This window comes from Elaeis guineensis, chromosome 1 (genome assembly GCF_000442705.2).
Source record: "Elaeis guineensis isolate ETL-2024a chromosome 1, EG11, whole genome shotgun sequence".
NCBI classification, from domain to species: domain Eukaryota; kingdom Viridiplantae; phylum Streptophyta; class Magnoliopsida; order Arecales; family Arecaceae; genus Elaeis; species Elaeis guineensis.
This window is the reverse complement of record NC_025993.2, coordinates 152,867,897-152,889,632: the sequence shown is the minus strand read 5'-3', so window position 1 is coordinate 152,889,632 and position 21,736 is coordinate 152,867,897. Positions and strand designations below refer to the sequence as shown.

General features: G+C 35.5%; 2 protein-coding genes across 2 annotated transcripts in view; both read right to left on the bottom strand.

Annotated features, from left to right (window-relative positions):
* Positions 1-21,736, bottom strand: part of LOC105039381 (protein SWEETIE) — a 123,433-nt gene that overhangs the window by 75,341 nt on the left and 26,356 nt on the right. The gene's annotated exons all lie outside the window — the stretch shown is intronic.
* Positions 5,920-21,442, bottom strand: LOC140851933 (protein SWEETIE-like). The gene is made up of 15 exons (XM_073244206.1): positions 21,324-21,442; positions 18,744-18,811; positions 17,071-17,164; positions 14,867-15,096; positions 11,143-11,290; positions 10,985-11,053; positions 9,414-9,470; positions 9,093-9,179; positions 8,872-9,000; positions 8,541-8,741; positions 7,976-8,431; positions 7,481-7,546; positions 6,554-6,651; positions 6,280-6,376; positions 5,920-6,095 (listed from the first exon to the last, which is right to left on the bottom strand). The coding sequence occupies exons 2-15, from the start codon at positions 18,803-18,805 to the stop codon at positions 5,949-5,951; spliced, it is 1,941 nt and encodes a 646-aa protein (XP_073100307.1). The 5' UTR covers positions 18,806-18,811; positions 21,324-21,442; the 3' UTR covers positions 5,920-5,948.

The window sequence follows — 21,736 nt, the reverse complement described above, 5'->3', positions numbered from 1 at the left end:
ATAGCATCTTTGTCTAACTATTCATGCAACGGAAAGCCAAGTTTGCTAAAGCGTTCAATCTGCTCAATCATGTACGGTACATGATCGATGACTGAAATCCCCTCTCACATATGGGCATTGAACATTGCGCAGGAAGTTTCGTCTCTCCGCATCCTTTAGGGTACCAAAGGGCTCATTCAACATTTGAATAATCTCCTCTGGCTGCGCATCTTCGAACTTATCGTTCATAGCTACGCTCATCACACAATGCACAGTCGTGCGGTCATTGAGCCACTTCACGTAAGTGTCTCTCGCAGCACGAGGAGCGTTGGCTGCAGATTCTTCAGGTATCTCATCCGTAAGGACGTATAAAATCCTCTCGTGCTTCAACACGATCTTCAACTTTCGATACCAGCTATCGAAGTTAAGTCCAATAAGCTTGTTGCTATCCAATAGCTTACGGAGGGATAGTATGTTGGCTATAACTGAAAGAAAAACATAAATCTATTAGTATATGAATTATTTTTAATCCCAAAAATATGGACTTTAGTGTAAAGATTCTCCCACTATTTTTACGAATTGATAGCCTCTACCTCCAACTCGAGAATTATATTAATTCCTTAGTGGGTACTAGAATCCACACAGACTACATTCAGGTCCGAGTGTGGCTCGACCAATCTTAGTATATCCATGGATAGGTTCATAACCAATTATTTCTCTAAACAACTAGCAAAGCCCCAGACATCTCTTCAGCAGGTGTGTGGCGCCTCCACTGAAAATCTTGGTTAGATCCAACCATTAACATGACAACACCAAGTGCATCCAATAAATGGATGTCCAGACCCGAGTGTGACTCGATCAACCCGAGCATTGATCTGAAAGTACATCATGATGGTCATATGATAAATGACAATTCCAATACGTAATAGACACCAGGCATGTGGCGCCTCCAATGCCAATTTCAAATATTGGACTTATTATCACGCATCTTAATGGAAGGCTATGACCAAGTTATCTCATAATTCTATCATTTTATGGACCTAATAATTTAGAAGATTTGATTTCATTGACCTGAGAATAAGAGAAGTTGATCTGCAAGCTGCAAATCCTTCCACTAACTTCACCAAGTCATATAGAGATTTAAACACAAGCTGATCTAAAGACACCTAAATAAGTCACACTGATTTACCTTAATGGTATGGATTTGCACGAATCGACTAGTGATCTAATCAAAACATAATCTACCATGTCGGCAAGATAAGTGAGATCAGTGAGAGGGATGTGCCCTTAACTCACCGTAGATGCATCTAAGTGAATAGCTCCCAATTAAAAATCATTTAATCGAATCTGTCAAACTTATCTTACACACCAACTGGTTAATTAGTTTCGATTTGGTCCACTAAAAGATTTAAGCTCAACCATGGAGCCATGATCATAGTCCATTTATTAGGGTCAAATATTTAGACTTTATCAAACTTCAACTATTGAGATTGATTTAGAGAAATACTGACCTAATCTAATTCAACACTTGATTAGATTTAATCAATTTCTCTACTTGGTCCATATGTATTTCTAACCCTAGGTCTAACCTATTAGAAGGATCTGATTCTAGCTAACCCTTTGTCCATCAATTTATATGGTGTCTTAATGATCTTCCATTCTCAAATCTAGATCATTCAAAACTTAATTTAAAATTAAGTGTACGAAACGTATGTTTCAGTCTGTAGAATTATTTTATCAGAGTTTCAGATGAAGCATACCATATATTTCAATTCATGAAAATAAATTTTCATAATATGTTTAACAATTAAATATACATAGGTATGATCTAAACATCATACATACATCTCATGCATCATGACAACTTTTAGATCTATACCAATTACATCATATGTAACATGCTATTCAAATTTAAAACAATTTTATATCTGAATTTTATCTTGTCGTAAGGAATCGTAAATCACTTTAGATCTAATCTAAACATATTTATGATCAAAACAATTCATAAAAATCTTTTTTTTTTTTTCTTCATGAAATCGGATCACAATGATACCCCGACACGTTATAAGAGAACCCATCGAATAGGCAAAAGAGAGATTAATCTCTTCAATCTCCTATGACCGGATGGTCTGGTGATCTCATCAATCCGAATAGTAGGCTACTAAGATCTGAAATCTAATTTTATATGTAATCACATCAACATGCAATTATTGACAAAACTATTTTATGTCATGAACATATCTTTGATCTTATCAATCATATTCATCTGATCCAATTAGATTCGATGCATCATATACATCATATCAGATCTAAAACATATCTTATACTAATTATAAAATATCAATTTCAAATTTGATATCATATAGAAAATTAATTAGATGCAAACATGAATGCATAAGAAATAAATTTCTAGTAAAATCTGTTTTTCCATAGTGCTGAATTTCGATAGGATTCAGATCTAAATATCCATCAAAATGGATCCAATTCAGATCTGAAATAAGCCCCACTTCTTAATAAAAATAACATTAAAATTCTGTTAAAATAAATTTAAAACAGATTTTAATTCACATTGTTATTCCATCAAAAATTCAGCAACAGCAGAATTTTGTTATAACAAACTTATTACAATCTTAATCAACAATTGATTAGGCTCATCTAATCCAATCAAAATTAGATCAGAAATTTTATATAAACATATTTAAATCAGATTTAATGTCTAACATTAAATTTCAATTATATACAATATATAATTAATCCAAAAAAATTCAGATATGCATGCATGTATTTCAGCACTGCTCTGATACCAACTGAAGGGAAGGAAAACTGTTTCTCTTCGGATAGTCCAGGTTGCATCTCAAAATTTTCTATTAATCTATATAAATAAGGATCAAATCCTTATCTGATTAGCAGCAAAACCAGAGATCAAATCTCAAAATCTAAAACAATCCTTTGCGGAGGCCTGGATGTACAAACCCTCTACTTCGCATACACACCAGACGTCGTAGGAAAGCGGGATGAACCCCGATCAGATCACCTTCACAACCCAATCAAATGAGAGAAAAGAGGTATTGGTGTGACACCTCACACCAGCAAGAAGGACGCCCACAAAAGGGCCCACAACAAGAAAGAAGGGGTGGCACCAAAGGGGAGAGGCCAAAGAGAAGAAGAAAGGCTCCTCTCTTCTCACGCCTTTCTCTCTCTTTTCTCAATCTGATTTGTTTGCTATGCATCCATAGGTAGAGACCCTTTCTATTTATAGATGAATCCCATGACCCAATAAGTATAGAACTCCTAACTCAAACATGCTTTGAATCAATCCAACACATGAAAGGACTCCTATATAAGATAGTATTGTCATCACATATGACAACCACATTGCACCCAATCCCTCACCCACATGGGACGCCCACAATGAGGAAGCTTTCAGGTGTTGGTCGGCCCATAAGAGAGGAGAATCCTAGTGCAAGTAGGATTTTTCATATCTCATCCAAAACGGATCCAATTCGAATCCAATTCGAAGCTGGTTCGAAACAATTTCGAAAAGCTGTCCATCCCAAACTCTTTAGAGCTTTTGTACCAAACCTAACTTGGATTTTTGGATCCAATTAAGCTTAATTAATTCAGATCTAATCTGCAATTAATTAGCATTTAAATCCAATCTCTCATATGCTCTATGGATCATAGATCAGAAACTGTTCATCTCCGAGATCGAACATGAACCTCATGTGTAGTGCTAGCTAAACATAGTCAACTCTTCTATCCCATTTGATCAATAACTTAATTCTCAATCAAGTTAGCTTATATGTTCAATCAAGTCAAGTACTTTCAAATTGGACACATAAATATAGATCAATACTTTCTCACGGTGTCTGACTTGTGTGTGTGACTCCATAGGTTTAAACACTAAGTCGGTAGCACAGGAACCGATTCCTACATATATCGAGATACCATCTAGCAATGATTTCCGACGTCCAGATAGGTCGAATTATCGCAAAAGAATATTTAAGAACTCATACATATGGTTACCGCATAATTCATCCGTTTGATCCTGAATGCTCTAGGATGGTCTCAGGTTAACTGTCAACCAAGATTGCTTTATCCACATTGTATTTCAACTTTTCAAATCCATCTTATGGATTACCCTGGTCAAGGCTTTACTAAATTGAAATACAATGATACATTAACTCCAATAATCCGAAGGGATCAATTCTATCTTGATCCACACACAGACTTCGCAAATACTTGACTGTATCCAATAACCTTCCATCACTGCATTAGAAATCCAGATAGTCCGGCATCAAAGCACAGTGAGTTGCTTGCAAGTCACTATGATGATCTCAGGTCTGAAGGACACTTATACCCATGTGCTTCGCGAGCAGTTCTTGACAGCAAAACGCTCAGTAGGTGAGTCACTTGTTCCGTGACGATATACTCCTACATCTCATCTGTATGCCATACCAGTGTCACCACACTTCTTGGTTAAGAGGACAACCAACCTATATGGCACACAATGACCTCCACTCGATAAACGTCATCGTCCTGTAATGACGTATCATTTGATCGCGAACATGTTTAAGAACTATACGATAAATCATCTCTTTATCGTATACTAACATAGTTCTAAGGACTTCATCATAGCACAAGAGTTCAAGGAAGATGTAACTTTGTGATAAAAAAATATCAGAATAACTATTATTCATTAATCAATAATTCATATACAAAGATGAACTCAATCGTCACACGATTGATTTTAGGACACAATTCCCAACATCATCTTCTTTTTCTTCTTGTTAAGTCACTTGCTTCATTGGATTTCTTTATTTTGAATTTTGAAACGTAAAGAAACACACCCCAAGTAACTCAAAGAGTTTAGATTCCACCAAATTTACTACTTTGGTGCATAGGATTATAGCCTCCTTTGCAAAATGGTTTCCAATCATACCCCACTTGTCATTTTAAGTAAGGCCAACCAAAAGATGACACAATTTATAGTTGTCTGGAAAATCTCTGATCTGATGCACATTTACATATCAAACCATATCTTAACTTTGATAATTCTGAAAGGACTAACTTGCATGAAGCAGTAACCCCAGCATGCTAAACTTAGCAACCACTTTCACTTGTTATTTTAAGTTAAGGCTGACCAAAAGATGACATGGCTTATAGTTTTCTGAGAAAATCTCTGATCTAACACACATTTACATATAAATATCAAATCACATCTTATCTTGCTAATTCTGAAAGCAACAACTTGCATGGAGCTGTAATCCCAGCACGCTCAACTTAGAAATCACTTTCAAGTGAAAACAATCATGATGGTTTGTTCAAACTGGAATTTTTGCTCTATCTACTACATCCATGATCTTAACTTTGCTAATTCTGAAAGGACTAACTTGCATGAAGCAGTAACCCCAGCATGCTAAACTTAGCAACCACTTTCACTTGTTATTTTAAGTTAAGGCTGACCAAAAGATAACATGGCTTATAGTTTTCTGAGAAAATCTCTGATCTAACACACATTTACATATAAATATCAAATCACATCTTATCTTGCTAATTCTGAAAGCAACAACTTGCATGAAGCTGTAATCCCAGCACGCTCAACTTAGAAATCACTTTCAAGTGAAAACAATCATCATGGTTTGTTCAAACTGGAATTTTTGCTCTATCTACTACATCCATGATCTACATGACTGCAACATGGGTCATTTTGAATATCCTCAAATTTTAATATAATACAAGAAAAATATATTGCAGAAAGATGACAATAAAAGACAATATGAAACCTTCTAAGAATTTTTGAGAACCAATGTAAAACTGCACTAGATTGCAGATGGTACCAAAATATATGTTTCTTACATTCAGCTTCTCATACATTATTTACAAGAAATAAAAAAATACATCATACATAATTATTTAAAGCAAAAGAAAACAGCCAATTTTCATAAAATGAGAAAGCAAAAACTAAATTAGGACAAACCTGTGAAACATCTCTTCATAAAGGGCACTAACTTCTGAAGAAATGAGATAGCTTTTGACAAGAGTAAATTGGTTGAAGCTAATCTAAACCACTGACGAGAGATCGATATAAGTGCCATTATCAAATTCCAACGGTTCTGGTATACAAGAGAGAGAATTTAGACTACTAAATAGATGGAGCATGGGATGAATCACTATGGAGACCAAGTCGAAATATGATACAAAAAGCTTTATTTTGTGTATGGAAAAAGAAAATACAATCTTTAAAACAAATGTATGGGCAAGAAAAGCACATTTTAGAAAGCTATTTCTTTCACACACCTTATGGTTTAACCGATATACTATCATCTCAGCTGCATTGCATAACTCAGAAAGCAACTCGTTGCTATGAGAGTGATCTTGCAAAATTGCATTGTCACTGCAGTAATAGACTTGTAAGAACAACTAAGCATTTAATTCTCACCAATGATGGCAACTCAAGACAAACAGAATAAGACCAGCAACAAGATTAACACGTTTATATTGTATCACACTGGAAAAAAAAAAAAAAAACACTAGTAACACTTGCTAAAAATACCGTGAGAAGAGCAGCTACCTTTGAAATGTTACCATAAGACATTTGAAATATAGTTCTGTGGCTGCAGTAGTGAAGTCATCCATACGAAAATAATTATCAGGACAGAACTTCACAATCTGTTTGAAAAAACAAAAAACAAAAAAAACACAAGTCATCCTCCGAGAATCACAGTGGCAAAAAATGCACATCTGTTCGAAATATGCAGCTCACGATAAAGTAACTTTAATAGATAATCAAGGCAGAACTTGCTATTCAAATAAGCAGTACTCCAAATACTATTCATCGGGACTGAGAACAAAGGTGAACTTATGTTTCAAGGGTGTCAAACTCAACATCATTGTCATTGGGCTGTGAAAACAGGCCAAGGGATGATACTTTGCAAGAAAATTTGGGAATGAGTCTGTCAAATTGCTTGTAGTCTTTCTACAATCTGCAGACAACTCTGCAGGTTTTACATGAGATGGCCTATAATCTGACTTACAAGCTATGGCAACACATATATCCTAGTTTTCTGGCCCTAAAACAGCAATTAGGCATTAGATGCCAGTAGTTTCAGAAGCATTAGAGGGTCAACACCATGAGAAGCAGACATGAAATGAAAGCAAAAACTGAGTTAAAGTTGAATGCCTTTTGTCTACATGGTTAGAGTACCTTGCTGTCTGCAGTGACCGTGATAGGTTTGCTCAAACGTTGAGGGTTAGACTATGAAAATCTTGTTTCCGTTAAAAAAAATATTAAGTTGAAATTAACATAAACTAGTCGTGGGATTTACCTCTTATCTTTGCTTTGGAAGTTTAAATGGGACTGATTTATTATAGTTTGTCCTTGTTGTACTAAGGCAGCCTAGAACAAGTCAAAACCACTGAACATACTATCCATTCCATACATTATATGCTTCTGAAAACCAACTTAAATTTTATTTTTGAAGCATCAGTTAAACTTCACCTGTGATAGTAGATATATGACAAGGCCATTGCATGAAGCACTGGTGTAATCAACAGATATAAGAACCTGCATTCATGAATTTTATGCAGCTCAACATTAGGAATATGAAGTCTATATACCAAGCCATTATTAACAATGTTATTCCCTACTAACATTGTCAGTACAGGAAATGCTGCTCAGAATGCAACAAGGATGCACAAAGTAACACAAGGCAAAGTCTGAAGCTATACCAGGATACCCTACTTTCAAGTTCTCCCCAAATAACAATATGCAAATTTATGTAGTCTGAAAAACCAGAGTGAAAGAAGCCATCCATAATTTTTATGCAAATTACCATATTCATAAAAGAGGGTTCCATTACAATTCATAGGACTGCTGCACCCTCCCAAATAAAAATTAACAATGCTTGACTAAATATAGATTGAGTTGCCCACATTAACCTGCTCCTTATTGAGAGAATTTCACCTAAAGACATTGTTTTTTTTTTTTTAATACCTGAAGAAGTTCTTTGCAGAGGTCCAATGACAGAAATTCCTGGCTGAAAAATACTTCTTTTGAAAGAGACTGAAATACTAGCAAGGCAATCTCAAATGATGACAGGTAATGCACCCCTTGAGGCATTGAATCTCCACTGTGCTTCTTCTCATCATGAACAAGCAGCATTTTTCCTTGGTTACCTGATACAAGTTGCTGTCCCTGAAAGAGAACAAGCAGCGAAAGCCCCCAAAGAAACTGAAATTCACTGAGTTTCAATCTGACCATGCTGTGGCCAGATATAAATGGAGTTCTGGGTGAAACTTCATCATGTTTCGAAGATTTGTCCAATTCAAACTTCATGGGAATTGCATCCAGAGCAGTTGCTTGCAAAATTAGTGGCCATGCTTCATGTAGACATTCCTGCACCTTGGATGAAACCAGCAGCGATTGAATTCCATCCAGGAATGGTTTGTACTGTGAACAAGAAGAAAATACTCATAGAAGTCAAGCATAAGCATTGTCATAAAATCACCATGGAGAAAGGAAGGTGAAACTTTTTCATTTGATATGGAACGATTCTTACACTAAATTTTGGATGCAAGCCAAAGCACATATAGCTATAGTCCTTGAGAATGCTGATCCAGTACTCTCCCAAGATGTTCGAGCTAGTAGAAAATAAAGGTATCAACTGCAGATACTCATCTGGAATACCTTTCTGTTCCCTCAGGAACTGATACACATAACACTTAATGGATGCATGGGCAGCCAAAAGCCTCACTTTTATCTATCACAAAAACAAAAATCTTCAGTAAGAATGCCAACTTGCTTATGACTGGCAAAATTGTTAAGTTAAAGAATTTTCCTGAAGTTCAAAGTTCTAGCAATGCATTTAGACGACAAAACAAAAGTTATACCTTGCATGCAACCCATTCAGCAAAAGATGGGTAATACAAGTCTTTAATGTCATTAAGTGGGCGTGAAATCAAAGAAAACATGCGATTCAGAGCAACCCGATCCCCACTAACAATGCTGCTTGTCAAAATCTGAAATTACCAAAGAAAAGTATTCTGGGCTTCATTATTCTCCAAAAATAAAGAATAGATAACTCTGAACTAAGAAGAGATGTGTTCAAGACCTTTGTAGCCAACTGCAGCCCAGCCTCCAAGAGAAGAGGACCAGATGAGGTGCTTATGGAAGATCGAACAGCAGAAACAAGTTGAGCCTGCATGACAAAGAATAGTCAACATTGATATCAGAGGACAATCCCCAGTTATCCTCTTATTTCCTTTTGTCTCCTACAATTATACTCATTATGGTCCATCAGAACTTAACTATAGAAACATGGAAATTTTAAATCTTGCAAACCCATTGAACATACATGTTAAGTTCACAAAAGAAGTTGGCCATTTTCTAACTAAATATCTGAAAAGAACATAAGAAAGATTTTCCAACAGACCTGATACTGTTCTAACAAGAGATGCCCAGGAAGTTCTGGATCTGAAGTTCTGCCAAACTGAAAGGGCAAAGAAAAGGGTCACAATCCTAAACTATTAAAGCATTCATAAAAAAACGAGGTACTAGCAAAGAGATCATTTTTTTAATTAAGTTTCAAAAAACGGATTCAGCAACCAAATAAACAGCATTCCATTGTTACTGAAAACACAATTTCAAAGTTAGCCACTAGCATTCATAGCTCCAGTAATCATTCATAAACAACCTAGCCATATAAAATAAGATAGTACCTAAGGACTAAAAGGTGTGTCAGTTCAATATACACAAAACCTATTGCCCAAAACTATCCAACATTAATGTTGGTCACTTACCGTGAGGTATGCTGCACAAGGTAAAAAAAATGGAGGACCTCACATAGAATAAACAATTCAAAGAGAGAAAAGAAAAGAGAAACAACGTGAACTGGGCAAGCTGAGGAACAAAGAGAGAACCAATGGACAACTTGTTGCATAGGCTGAACTTGATAGCCAACATAGTAGAAATTTGGACTGGGTCAGGAGCAACAGAACTATAGGACACCAATCAGAAGCTGACAACACCATACCAGCAACTAAGACAACAGCCTGCATAGTCTCTAAACTAGATGCATGAAGAGCTTGACAGACCACCAAAGTGCAAAGTTCCTCAAATATGATCTTGAATGCTTGATAATAACTGACTTGAGATAAGCCCACAATATCCCTATAGAGTTAGTTGTCCACTAATCTTCTGATATTGGAGATACTGGGGAGAGAGCATACGTCAGTACCATAACTTGTTCACTGATATTGGGGAGAATGCAGATTTGGAACATAGAGGTTTGGTCCTTACCCATTAAATGCTTGCATTTGGCATTTGTTCTAATGTGACGGAATATGTATTAGTACCATAAGTTGGGCCTGTAACATTAAACGTAAATGAGTATGCAGGACACCTGCATGGTGGCTTGAGTTGCTGAGCAAACTAGCCAACAAGAGTAAAGGATACCTGCAGGTTTTGGCTCAATAATTATTAAAAAGAGACTTGTGTATATCTCTATCAAATAAAACTTCTGGTATTAGGATTGTACTATCATGCCCTACAGTTCTCTCTCTTACTAGATTAGGTTCCATTTCTAAATTTGAAGTAGGTTGGACCACTCCTTCAAGAAGGGAAAAGTACTGTGCTCAAAACTTCAAAAGCCAAGTTCTCTTGAATCTACTCTTCCAAACTATTGGCTGCAGAGTGCAGACACATCATTAATCCACCAACTAAAATTCATCATAACTCCACCAAGTTCATCATAAGGCCACCAAGTAAAAATTGAACAATGGCTTAACAGGAAATTGAATTAGAAAGTTAAAGATGTATCTACATTGGGTTCCATTATAATCTCAATAGGAAGAAAAGAGATGAAAATCTATTACATAACCAATACACAGCAAATTTTAGTAAGTGCAAAAATAGCCCAATTACTATATAGTCATCAGAAATTAAGTTTTTGCTATTTAATGCATAAAAATGATACCCCAAGCTTTAAACTCCGTTTTGCAATACCTTGTCCATTATGATGCTTAGAAGTCTCACGCCAATGGGCTGCATGCCTTCAAACTGCCCAGTGCTTATCTGTCCAAAGGAACACCAGTCAGCTATTTGACCAGGATTATAGAAGAGGAGCTATTGTCCCCACGTACACATCAACACAAGACTAGGACCTGATAAGAGAGTGAGACAAGCTCTTGTAAGTGCAGCACTAGCCAATCACCCGAGGAACCACGCCCCTTAGCTCGCTGACTCCTTGCCAAAGAAACATCAAAATGTGCAGGGTCGTTTCCAACAGCAGTTGGTAGACAGCTCAAACACCTAAATTTTATGTAAATGATGTCATCATAAAATCTTGAGAATGAAACTATCTAAAACAAATCAGATCTGTAGATAATCGGTACAAAAAAGTACTACAGCACAAGAGTTCAGGACAGTGTACTGATAGCAAAATGTGCTGACAAAAGGCTAAAGACAAAGGTGAAACATGTGCATATCATGCATCAGAGAACTTAAATATAAACTATCTGATAAGAAAGTTCAGATGTGGTACATCATCTAGGAAGACAGCTAAATTTAATCGATATGCAAACATTCTAACGATACAATGTAATTAATGTTATTCATTCATGACTTATCTTCCTGTACATTACAGAAATGAAGATAATAGAGCCAAGAATACCCAAACTGTTCCCACCCAGGTGGTTCGAAATACCAAACCAAAACACCTAGAACCGGGACAGTTGGGCTTTCAGCACAGGACAGGGAGCAAACCAGGCCAAACCAACCCATGCTGCCCAGTTTTGTGCAGTATCAACCAAGTCTGGCCAGGCCGAACCAACAACTCTTATAAAATATCCACCATCCCCCCAAACCTCTCTCTCTCCCCCTCTCTCCGGCGTGCGCCCCCTGCGGACAACACCCCTGTGGTGCCCCTCTGCTTCTCTCTCTTCCCCTAAAGCCCCTCACCGGCATAACCTGCAACCCCCTCAAGGACCCTGTCAACCTCAATGCTGCCACCTCCTTAGGTGTCGCCCTGCTCACGCCCCCGCCCCACTGATTGGCTACCTACATCTGAGTTAAGGTTGGGCTTGGACTCGTGACTCTTAACGCCTACAATACATCTACCACCACCATCGAGTACCCTCATGCGGTCATGCCCCCACCCTCCCCCTCTCTTGGAAGAACTGGGGATAATAACACTGGACCAGCAGATGTTTCATACCATGAGTTGGTATGGTATCATACCATGTCAACTTAGAAACTGACCCGCACAAGTCATGGCACCAGTACCACCAACATTGGTTAAAGCTATTACATAACGCTAAGAAGGTCTAGAATGGCTGTATACTATCAACATAATTAATTCTATATGCATGTCCTTGAAAAGATACACCAATGTTTAACACCAGAAGTTACAATTTAGTACTTACTATGTCAAGGGACAAATTTTAGATATGAATCTAAATTACTCTAACTGAATCACAGCAAAAGCCACTAATCATAACTAAATTATCAAAGACCAGCATTTATGCAATTATGCCTTGACCAACAAGCAACAAGCTTCTTTTCCATCTTAATGGAAAAAGGCAAGTCAGCATAGACACTTCACATGGAACTAGATATCGGTGCATATTTTGTAGTTTAAATCAATTTGATTTATATATATATTCAAGACAGTCATATGGTCAAACATATATCTATGTTAATTATTACATCCAGCTATCAAGACCATATCTATTATCGATGTTAATTATTAGAATAAGCAATCATATGGTCTATCAAGACCAACATATAACATAAAATAACATCAAAATACCCTTACAATCACAATGCTTAAACAGCCACAAACCTTAAATAAGCACCCAAAACAAAAACAAAAACAAAAACAAAAATCAAAAAAACATATTGGTACCAAAGCATTATGCTAGATTGTAACAAGCGTCGGTACGGTTCGAAGCCGTGGCATGCCTACTATACTAGTCCCTTATTGATATAGTCAACGGTACGAGAACAACAGACCTTGATCTAGACAAAATAAACCCGAATACCATAAAATGATTAGAATTAAGCAATTGATAGAATTTTCATTGAATGTATGATTCACCATATAGAATGATCAATTAATGGTTCCTTTGTATTGAACCAAAAATATATTTTGACTAAAAGATACTTAATTCAAGATCGAGATTTTGAAGCTGGTAATATCTCAACCGGAGTACCCTGGATACTAAGGCAGACTTTGGCAAGGAAATAAGAAAGAACAACAGTCATTTAATACAGTTCAAAGTTCACCATCTTGACACTAGACCCTGATGCTAGTACCATCCTACTACAGTGTCGATACGTAGTGCAGTTTGAGACAGTGAGGTTTATTGAATACTGGTATGGTACAAGACTGCACATCAATTCAACACCAGTATGGTACAGTATATCTGGTATGGTAACGATCGGTACAACAAACCTTAGACACAATTATTCCATCCTTTTGCAAGTAGACACTCATTTAAGCACCAAGCAAAATCACCTTTCAACAAGGTGAAATAAGTATTCTTAATATATGGTATAAAAATGAGTATTTATGTAGCTCACCTTTGCTCCTCCTGACTCATTTACTCCACTTAACTCAGGGAATAATTTACCTTTATGAGCAAGTGGAATAGTTTAGCCTTCCTTTTTCTACTCCAACTTACTCCATTTATCACAAATGTCTATTCTCAAACGAGACACAATCAATGGTGCTAGTTGATAATTTTGCTTTATGAACTCACAATGTCATAGAATTGCAAGCAACCATCCAAGATTCCCTAGACTTGAAAATCATCCAGACAGAATGAGGCAAGGTTTGACATAGAGAACTACAATTTTTTGAGGCACAAATGTTAAGCCAATGGCTCAAACAAAACCCAATGAAGACCTACCTATATGTGATATTCGTTAAAATATTAGCAGCACCATTTGGGTTACAGCAAAATCAATATACTTGTGTTCCAAAGTAGAGAGTGATCTTAAAAACTGCACATAGCCTCCTTGGAAGTGCATAAAGCATTCATTTTATTACAAAGCAGGAGGAATTATAGTGCTGTGATTTCATTAAATCTAAGAATAGTAAAGAATAACATCACATAAGCATTAAAAAGTTTCTACCTTAACTTTATAAACATCATAAAGTTACTGCATGATAGAGTATTTCTGCCAATCAACAAATATTTTATGGTAAAAATATCTTAATTTTATAAAATATACTTTCAAGTAATGTCAGAAAGAATGTTTGGGGTACTTTCTACCTCTTTAGCTTTGCTCTACATCACATATTTTTTTTCCAGCTTTATCCATGCCATAACAATGTTCCAGCTTACATATCTACCAATGTTGGTTCACCCAATTTTAAGGAAACCTTCTCCAAGGAACAAGCATATGCCACCCAGAAGTATGATACAATTCTCTTCAAGAAATGGAATTTCCTCTTTCCATTTTGAATAGGAAAAATATGTGGAGAAGTTTAGAAGCTTAGTGCAATGTAATTTTCCACAATATCTTGCAACAATATTTTTCCCCACTTTCTTTTATGCCAAAATAATGATTTGCAGAAGACAAGGCATTTACCCCTTTAACTCCAAAGACTGTATATAGCAAAGAATTAAATTGATATAGGTAGATAAATGAAAACATTTTCATTCCAAATGAGGGCATGTTTGTGGGCCTGTGTCAATAAGTTTGTACACTGCAAATAGCAATATCTTCATAATAGTTTCTCTCTATATACAATCGAAGTACTCAAAACAAAATTCACTTCAATACTACTATAGATGTAAAGAAAGGCACAAAAATAAAGAGCAAAAAACAGTCAAAGCAAAAGTTAAAGTAATGCTGGCTAAACAATTAGCAACCACATACTCTGCAGCAAAAACTCTGGTTCGGTATCTGAGATGTTTTTCTCTTTTAGTATCAACACTGGAAGCAGAAACAGAACCTTGTATCCGTTCTCCTTTTGAACCAGCAATCATGTCTTCATCATCATCTCCATAATATAAATTTGCACCACGTTCCGATGCACCATTTGAGTTTTCATTCACTGAACTAACATTGTTCTCAGCAGAATTGCTTCTTGTTGACGTTGCAAGAACCTGAACAGCAGCAATATGTCATACAACCAAACCAAGTGTTTGGAAGATATGTGAATTGGATAAATTCTAAATTGTTTTATCCTAGATGGTACTCGCAAATTTGAGTTCTACGGTATTGCAGAATAGACCCTCTAAAGTCTATAAAACCCTAAGAGTCTGCAATGGAAGTAAACATTTTACCAAAAGTTTGAGCATTGCTTCAAATGGGAAACTACCTAAAAGGAAAAAAAACCAAAATTATATAAGGCATATACATAAAAACAAGAAAGGCATGGAGTGAACTATGTTGGATCATCTTATGGTTATAAAAACACCGAAATTGGGGTAGTAAGACTGGTATCGTAATGTTCTGGCACAAAATCAGCATTGGGCACAGGTGCGAGGATACCAAAACAGCTGCATCAGTACGTACCAAATGTAGCAGTCTGTATCAGTGTGTACAGGTACTGCTGGACCAGTCATACCAGTTGACACTGATGGTTTTTCAATTTTTTGGAGGATGTTAGATTTATGTACCAATACCGACCCTTCCGATGGAGAAAGAGTACAGGATTTAGTATCAGTAATTAAAACCTTGCTTCATCTACTCTAAATGGTTCATTCCTATAATTCTATAGTCAACCTTCATTAAAATCTCAAACAGAGAAAATGAAAAATGAGAACTTGGCCGACTTCTTGTTTCACATCAACAGAGTTTAGGGCAAGCAAGAGATTCCATTCAAAGATAACAAGTAAAATAGAAAAAAGTGAAGAGAAAAATAAAAACAAAACTAAAAATTACCAGAATAATCATATGAATATTAAAAATGACAAATCAATATAATAAATAAAAACATTCAATAGATGGAATTGATGATGTACTCCATAGTCCAAAACTCACACCTAAAAAAAAAAAATTAGAAACCCTGCTCAGACAAGGCTTTCTTGACCTCTAAGAGTCAATAAATGAATATTAGTTGGTGTTTCAAGTGGAGGATTGAAAATAGTTCCTAGTATAGGTATGTATTTGCTAGATAGTTTACTTGAATTAATAACTAAAGTTTCTTTCCATTATAAATTTCTTTTTCCTGGACCCTTCAACACAGATAGAAGCATCTCACCTTACTAGGGCTTCCTTAAGTCTATGTTGCTTATTGACCTGAAGTGGAAGCAAGTCCTAGAGCAAGGAACAGGAAATCTTATTAAATTTAAGAAGTGGCTGACAAACATTCACAGATAATATAATATGCCTAAAAAATTTTTTTGAATTTGCATGTTGCCACAAGAAGCCCACATGATACACAGGCCCATAAAAGGATAAATGGAGCAAATCCAAACATTTAGTTTAACAAAATAAAGCAGCAATAAAAGATGTTTATTTGGAGAGAAGGCTAGAAAATCTAGAAAGCAGTGTAGGTACAAGAGCAAGACTTTTTGAGAAGGGTTCGCCATCCAACTTCAGCGAGTACGCGCAAATCATTTCAACCAGTCGTCTATCACTTTGTCCATAAGTAAACACCCTGTCACCTTCTGTACCTCCCCTTATATATGGATTCCTCACTTCCAAGTTTTAACATATTCAAATTGGCAATCATTTTATTATGTTCATCTTATTAGCTATAGACCTCAATTTCCCAACATTGTGAATCATATGACATATACAGCCCACCTTCTCATTTCATGAGATCTTATTTTAAGGGACCACCATGGAAGGACTGCAACTCTTCATCCACTCAGCTCTAGTCCATATAAACAATCACAATACTAGCTTACCAACCAAAAAGTTTTGTTGGAACTTACTAAGACAGACAGGATTTAATGTGAAATGGTGTATTTCAGGATAACAAATCAACTTAAGTGATACATAGAGAAGTAAAACTTAATATTACTTTTAAATCTAAGATCTTTATTGACTACAATTATGTTTAATCAAGTAAGAAAACATCAAAGTAATATGATTTAGAATTTGAAGTTATAACAGGATAAGATGCATACCAAGTTATGAAATATGGCCAACCAACGTGATGGACATAAAGGGCATGATGCATAAAGTAACCGAGTAATTGTTGCACGAACCAAGCTACCAATCCTGACAGAAATAACAATAAACTTGTGAGTTCCTTTGCACCTGATCCACAATTATTATTATCATACAACATTTAGTTGTAATTGTGAACAACTTCACAACAGTGCAAGAATAACATGCAAATATCTTAGTGATTTGCTGCTATATATGACAAGCTAAGGTAGAAGTTTTTGCTGAGCCATATGTGTGAAATAGTGAATATTAGATTGAGTTCTTAACCACTACATAACAATTGAACTTTACTATTGAAATGCATTAACTCCATAGAATCTCAAGTAATTATGAACAGAAATGTAGGTAATGTAAAACCACCATACAGGTTGATATATGCTAATCTTTTACAATATACTCCTCCTATGTTTCACGTTGTTGCAATTGTCAAGAGTGCAGAATCCACATTGAAAAACCCAAATAAAAGCCCGATGTCCATTATGGATATAGCCTAATCACCTGGGCCTTGGTTGTCTGAAGCAGGAGTGGAAAAGAAATGTCGGCTAGCATCTAGTAGGCTAACATGTCAGCTTTGATCTAGTAATGTCAAAGAAATCACATGGATTGAAAACCAAGCATAGCTTGGTATAAAACATTGTATCATCTACAAAGCACAGGTTTGTCAAAATCACTAACTAGGTGCCTGTGCTGTCCACGTAGGTACATTTTTACCAATGAGCACACTGCGAACCTTAAATTTATTTTCACTGGTGTGATTGAAATAAATTATTTTAAAAATTGCAAGTTAAAAAATAACATATGTTATCAGTTAACTTTCAATCCCTAAACTCATCCACTCTCTCACCCAGCCCAAAACCTTCCCCTCCCTCATTTCCTCAGCACTCTGCCAATCTTCCAGCAAAGACCCACCCCTCTGGCAGCCCATCAACAGCCATGCACCATTCTAGAAGCCCTCTGATAGTAGGCCGGCAGCTATTTGACCACCCAAAGAAGGCCTACAAAAGCCATTTTGGTCTTCATACTGCCTCTTCTACCCCTTCTTCTATCTTCCACTTCCCTTCTCCTCTTATTCCTCTTCTTCCTCAATCATTCCATTTTGTTCTCTGATTGCTTTTCTTCTTCCACTTCCTCTTTTTCAAAAGATCCTTCCTTTTGTTCCTATTCTATCTTCCCCTCTTTATATTTTTTATTTCTTTGGTTTTTGTCTTTCTCCGAATTTTTTTTCTTTGTATTCAGTTTCCCCTCTGTGCTCTCTTGTTTTTCCTCTTTTTAAACTCCTTGTGTTTAAATTCTGCTCATACCAATGTAACTTTTGTTGACTTTTAAAAATTCTGCTATTACTTCATGATGAAGCCATTCCTTGATTTTGCTTGATCTTAGTTCCAATTATCATAGAATTGTTTATTTGGCTATTTGTATGCATCACTGGGTGGTGCATGCATGTGGATGTTGACCCTTCATGGTTTCTTCTGCCGTTTTTTAGATATTGACCATCTAAGTCATCAGGTGCCTGGGCAGTCGAGGATCACCACGAACCAGACAGGCAGTAGTAATGCACTTATCAAGAAAACTTAGCTCCACAGATATTCACGAGATGTTTCAGAGATAACAGTGCTAGAGAGTAACATACTCAGAGTCAGTTTCCTCATCAAGCATGCTGAACAAATTTTCTTCAATATTCTCATCAATCATCGCAAGCTGTCAAAACAATTCAATGCCAGATGATTTTAAGGATTAGTGCAGTACATTTTATAGATGTAACACGCATCTAAAAGAAAACAGAAAATATTGCATACTATCCATGATTCTATATGATCATTTTTTATTTAAAAAAAACATAGAAACCTAGTATAGCAAGGAACGAGGTTTAAGTATGTTGGTACAAGTGAAGTAAGGTTGCAATAACACTTTTCATTTTCTTTTTCTTTTTAAGTAATCCTTTGGTTACAGATATGGAACTTTCTCCCAATGGTGTGGTCTCCACTGCCAACCGCTAGCACCGAACAATTACGATTAAGCAGTTGATATATTATTGTTTAGACACACCTCATTGCAAAAGCACATATCCATTTAGTAAAACAAAGATTGTCAAATGAGAAAGCCATTCATGAGCAACTCATGTTTTGGTTCAAGAGCAGCTCGGTTTCAGCTTTCTCAAATAGCACAAGAACTAATCAGCTTGAACAAAGTTAAAATATTAATAAGTAAATCATTAATATAGACAGGTACTAAATTATTTTTGTTATTATTAGTAAATACTTATATTTATTTGTTAAAATTAACATAATTTACATGGAAATGAATGTATTTCAACTATACAATTGAGATTTTACCATAATAATTAGTTCAAAGTATAATGTACAAGGCCTGTTTGGACCTTAACTTCTCCAAGCATCCCCTAAATAATATTCATGAGCAACTTGAACTCAGCTCAAAAGTAAATGAGCTAAGCTCAAGCTCAATCACAACTCAACCTGAGGTTTAGCCTGCTTGACTTTGGCTTGTTTAGATCCTAAGTACAGCCAACTCAGATAGCCAAAAGGTTTGAGATAATGCTTTAACCGATCAAATGTTATAGAATCATCAAAATAAAATAACCCTTAGCCTCCAAAACTTCAAATAATATACTATCAAACAGTTTCTAGGTGCTAGGATTGGAACAAAATTGTAGACTAACATGCACTAAGAGATATCTGACAGTCAATAGAAGAAATTTGCCAGACCATCGACTATGTCTCAACTAGCCTACTGATTTCCCAATAATGACAATGTAGTGTACAATTGAATTCAAAATTGTAGACTAACATGCACTAAGAGATATCTGACAGTCAATAGAAGAAATTTGCCAGACCATCGACTATGTCTCAACTAGCCTACTGATTTCCCAATAATGACAATGTACTGTACAATTGAATTCACCAAGCCTTATTGAAACAAGTTCCACTGTCATGTCCTTTGGTAATCTTTTGAGTTTCTACTCCCCTTTTTAGGTTTAAAATACTTAGAGACACACACACACATATGTATGTATGTATGTATGTATGTATGTATGTGCATGCATGCATATATATACATATGTATATATACATATATGTATATATGTATACATATGTATGTATATATATAGATATATATGTATATATATACATATATATCTATATATATACATACATATGTATACATATATACATATATGTATATATACATATGTATATATATGTATCTATGTATATATACATAGAAATATATACATATGTATATATATATCTATGTATATATACATATGTATATATAGAAGTGCGTGCGTGCGTGCGTGCGTGTGTGTGTGTCTATGTATATATACATAGATATATATACATATGTATATATATATCTATGAATATATACATATGTATATATACATATGTATATATAGATGTACATGCGTGTGTGTGTGTGTGTGTATCAATGTATATATACATAGATATATATACATATGTATATATAGATGTGCGTGCGTGTGTGCATACATATATATATGTATGTATGCATACATATATATGTACATACATATGTAGGTATGTATGTATGTAGATATGTACATACATGTATGTATCTATCTATATCTACGTATGTATGTATGTATGTATCTATATCTATGTATGTATGTATGTATCTATATATATGTATGTATCTATATATATGTATGTGTGTATGTACATACATATGTAGGTATGTATACATATATATGTATGTACATACATATGTAGGTATGTATGTATGCACATACATATATAGGTATGTAGGTATGTACATACATGTACGTAGGTATGTAGATATATACATACATGCATGCATGCATGTATGTATGTATGTATCTACATAAATGTATCTATGTATGTATGTATCTGTCTATATGCATGCATGTATGTATGTATCTATATGTATGTATGTATGTATCTATATGTATGTATGTATATATATGTATGTATGTGTGTGTGTGTGTGTGTGTGTATGTATGGATGTGTGTGTGTGTGTTAACTACTGTAGAGTCCCTTAGCGAGTCAGCTCTCACAATTTTCAGGGAATTGTTCTTCCCATTCAGATCAATATGGCACCTCTGTTCAGGAAATATGAAGCTTAAGCAACTCACAGAAGAGAGACAGCAGTGATGGCACATCTGCTACTCACTGAGCCACAGTGGAAGGCACCATAGCAAAAAGAGTAGTACCTAGTTACAAGTTGAAAAATGAAGCAGATCTCCAATATTGGTTGTCAACGTGACATCAATCCTCGATGAGCATGAATTGTTGGCCAAGACAACCCTAGGAAAGCAGGCCAAGGACAAAACCTAGAAGTCAAACTGGTAGGTGAGGTGAACTATCTCATTTTTGATACTTTAAGCAGCAGCAATCTTCATGATTTTTAAAGAGTTGGAAAGAAAATACATAAAGGAATTCTCACAAGGTTTAGTGAAGAGATATGTTCGTCCTCAGTCACATATTATTTGCCAAAGAGAAAAAAAGCAACACAATCTAAAGTAGAAATTTCAAATGATAAGTCACTCAACAATGAGTTTACATTCTTTCCTAATTTTAAGTGATGACATTAACCACTAAGTAGAACTAGAATGCTGCCAATTGT

Bases quoted from the DNA above. Each gene is read 5' to 3' on its own strand.
- LOC140851933 (XM_073244206.1), bottom strand. From the start codon at position 18,805: ATGATTGATGAGAATATTGAAGAAAATTTGTTCAGCATGCTTGATGAG. The intron at 15,097-17,070 runs GTATGCATCTTA...GCTGCTGTTCAG, and splicing joins TGGCCATATTTCATAACTTG to GTTCTTGCAACGTCAACAAG. The intron at 11,054-11,142 runs GTCCTAGTCTTG...TCCTTTGGACAG, and splicing joins TTGTCTCACTCTCTTATCAG to ATAAGCACTGGGCAGTTTGA.